General features: G+C 40.3%; 2 protein-coding genes across 2 annotated transcripts in view; both read right to left on the reverse strand.

Moving 5' to 3' along the window:
- Positions 1-427: 427 nt before the first annotated feature.
- On the reverse strand, positions 428-3,991 carry LOC113144607 (platelet-derived growth factor receptor-like protein). Its single transcript, XM_026330786.1, has 7 exons — positions 3,860-3,991; positions 3,501-3,661; positions 3,232-3,374; positions 2,967-3,118; positions 2,522-2,815; positions 1,139-1,278; positions 428-631 (listed from the first exon to the last, which is right to left on the reverse strand). The coding sequence occupies exons 1-7, from the start codon at positions 3,939-3,941 to the stop codon at positions 428-430; spliced, it is 1,176 nt and encodes a 391-aa protein (XP_026186571.1). The 5' UTR covers positions 3,942-3,991.
- Positions 3,992-4,852: 861 nt separating this feature from the next.
- The window catches only part of LOC113144549 (cationic amino acid transporter 2-like), a 13,612-nt gene continuing 9,062 nt past the window's right edge, over positions 4,853-9,402 (reverse strand). The window contains exons 3-13 of the mRNA XM_026330703.1: positions 9,180-9,402; positions 8,603-8,758; positions 8,344-8,509; positions 8,076-8,212; positions 7,451-7,673; positions 6,468-6,604; positions 6,269-6,371; positions 6,050-6,183; positions 5,773-5,939; positions 5,564-5,672; positions 4,853-5,476 (exon numbers count right to left, since the gene is read on the reverse strand). The exon at positions 9,180-9,402 is cut by the window's right edge and continues 1 nt beyond it. Coding sequence (XP_026186488.1) covers positions 5,352-5,476; positions 5,564-5,672; positions 5,773-5,939; positions 6,050-6,183; positions 6,269-6,371; positions 6,468-6,604; positions 7,451-7,673; positions 8,076-8,212; positions 8,344-8,509; positions 8,603-8,758; positions 9,180-9,402 — 1,680 coding nt within the window. The 3' untranslated portion in view covers positions 4,853-5,351. The remainder of the gene's footprint in view (positions 5,477-5,563; positions 5,673-5,772; positions 5,940-6,049; positions 6,184-6,268; positions 6,372-6,467; positions 6,605-7,450; positions 7,674-8,075; positions 8,213-8,343; positions 8,510-8,602; positions 8,759-9,179) is intronic.

The raw sequence follows: 9,402 nt of genomic DNA on the forward strand, positions 1-9,402 counted from the left end.
GCTATTTCAACAAAGAGTGCTGGTTGCTTCTCTGGCACCCTAGCTCCTGTGTCTAATGTAGGTAATGGGAATGTGTGTGTAATAGTGCTCACATAGAGGATATGCCCTTAGATATTAATAGGATCCACCATAATATTTATTGACATGACCACACCGTTCATTTGTAAGAAAACTCATCTTATATACCTTTATTTTTGAGTCAGACAGTAATGTGTGTGTACATAAAAGATTTTAATATACAAGCTTGACACACAAAAAAAGGCCACGTATTAGTCTAAATAACAAAATCACCATAACCATTAATTATAGCTGCAGAAGAAGCTGGTATTGTGTTGGGATTGTGTTCTCCGCTGTGGTAAAATACTGTTTAATAATTTCTGCATCTGAGTGGCCACGCTCTCTATGAGATGTCATGCAGCTTGGTGCCTCATGGTTTCCTAGCTGCTTTAGGGACCACTTTGACGGTAGTGGACACTGATTTGGCTCCTTGCAGATTCTGGGCAGTGCAGATGTACGTACCCTGGTCCACATCTCGCATCTCGTCCACCAGGAGAACAGACTGAGACTGCTGTCGGGCCACACCTCCACCAACTGGACTGGTGCGCTCCTGTGTGTACAGAGGCCTCTCAATCTGCAACCGATAGAGGTGTATCATTCAGAAATGAATATTATCCTGATTCCCCTTGCTACTCTGAAGCAAGGGGAATTAACCCATGTTCCATGTTCCAGAGTCACTGTCCAGCTTGTTTTCCAATTCTTCCTGCCCTACCCACTGCTTATTACCTGGATCAGCCAATCAGAAGCTGAAAGGTCAGGAATAGTTGGAAAACAAGCAGATAAAAATTACCCTCTTTACAAAATGCCATGACGTCTGCAGCTTACACGTTAGTCATTAATAGATAGTTATTGCCCTGGATGATCTGCAGTCCATAGATTAAACGCCTTTTAACTAATAATGAACTAGCTAAAAATGCATCGTAAGGCATAATGACAAGATGTATGGATCCCACAATCCACCTATATTACATGTTTATGCATCAAAATTGCCTGAGCTATAGAAGATAATAAATTCATATGAGAAACGTGTTGTAAAGTACTGAATCCAAGCAAAGTAGCCCTCTCTCCCTCTCTGTCTGACCTTTTGTCCTGGGTATTTCCAGGTGAACTCTACGATCACATCCTGCTCTCCCACCACCGTGCAGCTGACACGCAGGTTCTCCCCCACAACAACAGAGCTTGAAGAGGCCTGGATCACTGGGGCAGGGGGAGCCATCGGGTCTGTTGGCAAGTATGAAATATGAGTGAGTTACAATTCCATTTAAAAGCTTGGACACACCTGTAGTGTACATATCAAAACTAGGAAATCATGTGAAATAATCCAGTTAGAGAAAAAGTGCGAAGTATTATAGAGTCCTTACTGTTTGCTGTGCTGACAGCTGGTTTTCAACTAACAGGTTTGTCTTGCTAAAAGTTAACTGGCAGAAATCCTTGCCTTCTTAATGCAGCTAATGTAGTTGTCCCAAGGTAGAGTTAGTATACACTCCATTAGCTTCAGCAATAGCCAATTAACAGCAATTCAGATTAGAACGTACATGAGTGCATCACAGGGTTTTAGTAGCAGCCACATCTCATAAGGATGACAATTATTTAGGTCTTTGAGAGATGCAGAGAATGTGAACGGATGGTATCTGCATGTGTGATTCCCATTGTGATGGAAGAAGTGTGATGGTGTGTTGGTGTTTTGTGTTGCTGGACATGTATCTAGAACTCAAGGTCCAGTTACCAGCGTGTCGACCACAGTGTTATGCAGAGACACATCATCCCATTTGATTTTAGCGAGGGCGATTCCAAGAATGACAAAGCTGTGATCGAGACTAAATATGGATTTTTGTAGAATCTAACATTTAAAACATATTTTGCTGATTACATCATTTCATAATATAATTTTATAGTTTTGATGTCTTCCATATTAATGGATTAATAGAGTACTACAATGCTCTCTTCAAGTAGTGGCATTAGCTTATGTGGAAGTATATAAGCAGCTAGTCAATGACAGTAAAAAGAGTGCTAATACTGTAAAAATATTTACTTCCAGTTGTTTTGTAGTGTTTTTTCAGTTTTTTCTGTCTTGGCATTAAGTTTAGAAAATGTGGAAAACTAGAAGAGGCCCCATTTCCTGAATAAAATCTGCTGCTGACATCACGTACTTGAAACAATATGAAATCCTGAAAGAAGTTTTAAATTTCATATTCATATCAAATTGAATTAGCAGTTAAAATGAAAAGTGCTGAATCATGTTGGAGTGTACGTGTAAGTGCTGAGTCAAGTTGATTTGATATGTCAGTGACATGTTGGTGATAAACTGAACTGGAAATCATGGGAGAAATTAGTGCCAGGTCAAGTGCATGAACTGAAGGTTCAAGTGCTGGTTGAAATGGAGATAATGAAAGCAGATGGAGTAAATTGAGTGAGCAGGTAAGTGCCACAAATAAAAGTATATCTGTGGAAAGGGATGACTCACAGTTGACATAAATAAGCATGTACTTGGTGGAGCTCTGCCTCAGGTTGCCCAGACTGGCTACACAGTATAGGGCCCCGGCGTGATATGGCTTGGGTCGATGGATGGTGAAGCCCTTTTTGATATTAAAGGAGATCTCTGTCCCATCCACTTTCACCTCAGCTGGCGGAAACTCTCGGTGCAGAGTCACTGTGGCTTCAGGTGATGTCACCTGGCAGGGGAGGACTGTTGGCCAGTTGGTCCTTAGTTGAATCACCTCGTAGTAGTCAGATGATGGAACAAATAGCTCCTGTGGGTCTTGTTGGTACACCGAGGAGATATGGCACAGAGACGATAAGATATCATGTAGATTTTAAAAAGCTTTTTATCATGCTGGTGATAAAATAAAGCCAACAGTGTGTGACTGAAAAGTGCATGTGTAAGCATTAATAAAGTTTATTCCTTGTACCAGGAAAGAAAACGAAGACCTTGACAGCTTTGCCATAGTCCTTCCTGCAGTCTGTGTCTTCGCAGTACATTGGATAACAGGTGTACTCGCCTGTGTCTGCACCGGTAGTATTGACTAATGTCAGAACGCCATATCGCTCATGTTGGACAATCCTGCAGAGCCCAAACAGAAAAATGCCAAATAACACATGATTCCATCCTGTCATTTAAATATTAAGTTATACATCATGCACAACATTGCATAAATTATCCACCAAATAGCTTACCGAAGCCTTCCATCATCATCCTCCTCCAGGTACGAGGGGACGTTCCACTGCACAGGTTTGCCCCTGCACCTCAGCTGCAGAGTGCCCCCTGTCTGCACACTTATAGTTTCTCCCACCTTCTTAAACGTCTTTCTGTTTAGCACCTTTATGTGTTTGATACAAAATCATACAGCTATGGAAAAATCACATGAACTGATGCTGCTGTTTTTCTGTGTTTAATAAATGTCACGTTAACATATCAAAAGTTAATTGTGCACAAGATAGAGTACCTGTGTGAGGAAGGTCTGTCCTGGAGCTGCAGCTCTGATCTTGGGTTTGGCTGTTACAGCTCTTGGCCCTTTATCTGCTGGTTTTTTAAGTTTGGGTTTGTTTGGTGAGAGTTTCCTCCCTGGAGTGGTCCTCTGTTCCTGTCCATCTTTTTGACAATAAGCTACACAGTGTACAACACATGAAGCAGTATGAATGTAGTGAAAAGCAGTTTATATTAGAATTACATTACAATTTCTGTGTGGTAAATCTGCTATTTTATCTGATGCTAACTTGAAACACACCATATAATTCCTCATTCATCAAGGATCTAGGAATACATGCTCACAGAAATGCTCACCAAGTGAATAAAGTCACTTACCTAACTCGAAAATGACTACAGAAATAAGGAGAGCACTCAGCATCAGCCTCCCCTTTGACCCAAACAAATTTGCTAAAGGCATGACTGACCAGCGTATTATTAAAGTCCTGCCTGGACTGTTCAGGCAATATAACACACAGGACCTTTGCAGAAAACCAAAAGGAGGAGGGCAGAGCTTGCAGAGTGTGGTCAGCTGTTCACCAGAATCATACACATTCCTCCTCCTGAGAGTGGCATTATTACCCCAAATTCCTCCTGACTGGTTCAATACGGGCTTTCAAGCCTGTCTGGACCAATGAGAGTCCAGAGACAGGGGCCCCACCATGTGGAATCACTCAGCCTGTTTGCTTAGCTGCTGGACTAGAAATGCTAGCTCCAAAACACTCCAAATACAGCAGGCAAGGCCTGTAGGGAGGTTATTAAAAGCATTTGGTGACTGATAAACCTTGTGTCCAGATAAAACAGATACATGCTTCTGTATCTCTGCACTGATTTTCACTCTTAGACCTATTTCTCATGATGCTTTAAAATATGTCAACAGCTGCTTGAAGTTGTCCAGAAATTCTTATGTAAAACCATTTTAAACACAGTAATCTGCTGTGGATTTGGAGGAACTGTGAATGTAAATAAACTTGACCCGACAGTATCTCCATACCAAATAGAAATGATGCATGCGAGTAATTATTTGCATTTTTGATTAAATCCATATAACACTGTACCCAGTGAGAACCTTTCCTTTGCAGTAACTAGCTCAGCTGTGACACAGGTAAGCTGCTATGAAAAGTCCTTTTGTTCTCAGGGATGTGAAACTGGATTTTTTTTTTTTTTTGCAGAAAATGAACTCCAGATTGTAGTGATTGTGAAGACAGGATTATTCTCTTAATTCATGATTACATTTACAACATATAATTATGAAACATGTACAGTTTCTGTATTTACAGTTTGAAAAATAAACAAATAAGTGAATCTTTGAGATTTAAGAACAAAAATGACGTCTCACATGTTCTTGATCAACATGATACATCTTCTTCAGTGTAACAATATCAATTGATATGTAAAACCTATAGTCTTGTTATTTATAATGATACATTTGAAATAAAGTTTCATATTTAAAAATTTCTATTAATAGTGTAAACATGTTTGCTTTTTAAAAATGGATGTAGGAACCAGTTTGATAAAGATGTTGTGATAAAGCATAGAGAGATAAATTAAGCAGGGAGCAGCATTTACATCCTGAAGGTCCAAAAATATGTCAGGCAGCACGTCAGTGTGAGCAATAAAATATTTAAATCAGTGATAATCTTCCTCTACATATAACAAATTTTAAATATGCAATAAAAGTTAAGATGTGGACCCCGCTGTCTGTCTGCACTGTACCCCCTCAGGCACTGACAATACAGAAACAGATCAGGTGTCTATAAAAGACAAGCTACACAAAGAACGCAGTTACTCACTGTAACATTTAAATTTATTTCTCCCACCTCAGCCAAACTCAGAATTTTTCTTCTTTAATGATGTCTGTTTTGTCACTGACAGTTTCAATACTTGTGTGTTTGGTCTGGAGACGCTTCCTCTGAACGCTGTTTCGGACGCCATAGCCAAAATAGATGAGTAACCCTGCACAGAGAAGATGTGGATCATTACAGCTCACCAACTAATTTGACACTGAGCCGCTGAACCTTCTGAGCAGGAATATGGTCTTACCCACTAACATCCAGACAGCATATCGTATCCATGTGTCTCCGTTCAATTGCACCATCAGGTAGACATTGATGAGTGTGCTCACCAAAGGCAGAGCAGGGAGTAAGGGAACCTAAGTGAGAAAAAAATAAACCTTTTTAGCTGATGTTTAATACGGAATTACACACAAAACCTGTGTCAGATGATCAGACGGACAATTAAAATATTCTCACCATAAAAGACGCCTTGGTGGGATTTTGTGGCTGTCTCCAGATGATGAAAATATTGAGCAACAGCATGAAAGCAAGGATGCAGACAAGCACCAGACTCCATACTTCCATATGAGACAGAGCATCAATGGCTTGAGTGAGCGTGACACACAGTGCAACCACAATTGTAACTGTAGGAAAGGACAAGGTGAATGAGTGAAATCAGCTTGAAATCGTAAAACATTTGGTGGTCTATGAATGTTAGCAGTGCTTAATAAACAATAATCTTTGCTGTACATACCAGAGAATATTGTCAGAATTGTGACTGTTTGTGTTGTAGATGAGTTAGGAGAAGATGGAGGCTTCAGGAAGCCAAATTTAGTGTTTGATTCTATGATCTTTAGGTGTGTTTCTTCAGACGGACCTGTCTGGTACCTTGATTACAAAGAAAAGAAATATGTAACATGCTTTTCTCGCCATTCTAAGTAAAAGTTATAGGAGAACACAGAAATAGTTGTACCTCAGTATTAGGATGCATATAGCCACAAGTGTGTAAGCAAACAGAGTGCCAATGGACATCATATCCACCAAGGCTTTCAGGTCAAACAGCAAAGCCATGATGGCTTAAGATGACAACAAGAAACATAGAGTTACTTCAAGTATGCTAAAGCTCACCACGTGTACATTGTGAACCTTATGAACAGCTGCAACATCTGTACCTGCAACAATTCCAGAGGATATTGTGGCTATAGCAGGGCTGCCTTTGGCTGTGACTTTGGTCAGAGGGTGGAAAAGCAGGCCATCTCTCGCCATTGCAAACAGCACTCGAGGCATGGGGAACATTGAACCCAGCAGGCTGCAGAGGCAAACAGAAGCAGGATCAGACAATGACCATATCAATTAATTTTTTAAAAGCAGCTGTCTGAAGACAAATCCTAGTTCCCAACATGTTCACAGTGACATAAACTATATAGTTAACAATTGGTTAACAACTTTTCATTATGCAATTTGTGAGACACTTCCCTCTCAAAAGAAACATGACCAACCTTAATCTTCTCTGCATATGCAAAGTTAGTAATCAAATACTGTGGTGACTTTGCACACATTGTAGAAGCCTGGCATGCTTTCCAGTAAAGTTCCTGAGTAAACACTGCACAGAACACACTTTTCCTATAACTACATCAGAGATTAAAACTACAGTCATGTTCCAGTGTGATGTCTGATTACTCTGTAGACTCAGCCTCATAATCTAGATCTGCCATTTCTCTCTAAATTATGACCTGGTAGTTCTGGGACCAGAGGTCTTTCTAGCAACTAGAAAGATTATATGGGATTTTTTTTTTTTTTAGGCTTCAATTAGTTAGAGCTACAACTATATACCTGCATACCTGCTTCTACCTCTGCAGCGCTAGATTACTCCCCCTCCCTCAAAATGCATGCAAAGTATGACTGTGGCCTTGCTCCACGTTTTACTTTGTCAAAAATATTTGGGGCTAAGCTCAAAATATTCTGGTCTGAGGCCCTAAATGATCCAATCTAATGGTCATCTGTATCAAATTGTATTAACATCAGAAAAGGTTTGGCTATTCCTGTTGATTAATAGACTCATACCCCTGCAAAATGTAAAGTGAAGTTTTTTATTCTTTAATCCATTTTCCATCAACATTATATAACATGACCCTGACTACCAGTAGTTTCATACCTGGTGGACAGGGCACATAACGATCCCACAGCCACGGCATATTTGGCAGGATTCCAGCCGACATAGTCAAAGGCAACTGGCAGGGGGCTTTTTTCACTCAGCATGTAGTAGGGCATCATCAGGGTGAGAGCAGCAGACACAGCAAAATAGGCCAGGAAGCAGATAAGTAGAGAGGCCACAATGCCCAGAGGGACTGACTTTTGAGGGTTCTTCACCTCCTCACCTATGGAAATATATGCAAATATGTGTCTAACATGTCGCCCGACAAACTTTAGTTGTTTGTTATGTATTTTTAAAATTTTGTTTAAAGTAAGATCTAGATGTCGTTACATTCTAACTGAACAATTCATCAAACCTTTAGTGTAAATAGTTTATTAACCATGATACAAAATTTAAAGACCCATCCTGTTTCAGTGATAACACACTGAACATACTGATTGAATCAGGTGAACTCTGTAGCCACACTGCACAGTTAGGCAGGCATTTAATTAAGATATATGGAAATTAAGTATTGTTAAATCTTCTGTGTCAGTGTACTGATTGAATACACGGTGTATATTTAGCCCATATTTAAACCAGTAAACAATCATTGTACTGGCTAAAACATTTTTAACTCTTACTGTACCTGTTGTAGCAATGCAGTCAAATCCAACAAAAGCATAGAAACAGGTTGCAGCTCCAGCCAGTGTTCCACTAACGCCATATGGGAAAAATCCACCCACTCCGTATATACTCGTGACATGGACAGTGGAAGTCAGGTTGCTGCAGAGGCAAGAGAGTGTGTTACCTTGTGGTCATTTACAGTGAGATAACCAGGAGAGCTGCACAGCTGTTCAGACAAGATCCTGCACACACCCAAACACAGACAGGATTATGTTGCTCTATGACTTTACTTGACTTGTGCAGTGGCGTTGATCAGAGTCTCTTCACTGATTTGCCAGTTAGAGATGCTTCCCTTGATGAATCCAGATATGGCCACAAACAGCAGCACCAGGATGTTGATTGCTGTGAAGATCTTGTTGATTGTTGTTGATTCTTTTACACCAAATGCCAGCAGACCTTCATGGAAAACACGGTGAATGTTATTTCTTTGCTTATTTATTTTTTTTGTATGCATTCAACACCAAAATGACACAAGACTGATTTCTTTACCTGACAGTAGCAAGATGAGAACTGCCCCAAAGACATCTGGGTAAGGTGCCAGACCAGGGAGGCCCATGGGTGCATGTTCTTGAAAGTAGTTAGATATGACACCCCCAATGAGGTCATCAAAGGTCCCACTCCATGCTAATGCAACACTGGAAGTCCCTGCAATAAGTGAATAAACCAGAGTCACCATTTCACTGTTATCATAAACAGATAATACTCCTGGGGCTAGTGTCTTTCACATTTTACGACTGTTAATTTCAATCATGCTCCTGGTTTATGGAGTTATTAACAAGCAAGATGAGCTTCAGCTGTGTAAGAAGGAAATTGGATTAGTGAAAGAAACCCCTATGTAAAATGTAAAACTTAAAAAAAACCTTTTTCCTGTTAAATATTTACTAAAAAAAAAGCCATCAAGACTTTGCTTCTGCAGCAAATGAAAGGTCACAGAGCATTAGGCAAAGAGTAGCCTAGATTCCATAAAGAGCACAATGTCCCCAAAAATGACTTCTTAAAAAGCCACTGAATAACAGACATAATTGTCTGTCGTACTTAATATACAAATCCTGGCTTTCACACTCGCCTATGACGTAAGAAAGTAAGAGATTCCAGCCAGTAATAAAAGCCAGTAACTCTCCAACAGTCACATAGCTGTAAAGGTATGCTGAGCCTGTTTTAGGAACCCGGGATCCAAATTCTGCATAGCACAGCCCAGCAAATATGGATGCCAGGGCAGCAATGAAGAAGGAGATGATGATGCTGGGGCCAGCAGCGGCTCTGGCCACCTCTCCAGAGAGGACATAGAC

Source organism: Mastacembelus armatus, chromosome 10 (genome assembly GCF_900324485.2).
Source record: "Mastacembelus armatus chromosome 10, fMasArm1.2, whole genome shotgun sequence".
NCBI lineage: Eukaryota > Metazoa > Chordata > Actinopteri > Synbranchiformes > Mastacembelidae > Mastacembelus > Mastacembelus armatus.

What these genes read in the sequence shown, in the direction of transcription:
- LOC113144607 (XM_026330786.1), bottom strand. Translation starts at nt 3,941, where the DNA reads ATGCCTTTAGCAAATTTGTTTGGGTCAAAGGGGAGGCTGATGCTGAGT. An exon ending in CATGCTTATTTATGTCAACT is followed by an intron (nt 1,279 to 2,521) that starts GTGAGTCATCCC and finishes ACTTGCCAACAG; the next exon opens with ACCCGATGGCTCCCCCTGCC. An exon ending in GGAAATACCCAGGACAAAAG is followed by an intron (nt 632 to 1,138) that starts GTCAGACAGAGA and finishes TATCGGTTGCAG; the next exon opens with ATTGAGAGGCCTCTGTACAC.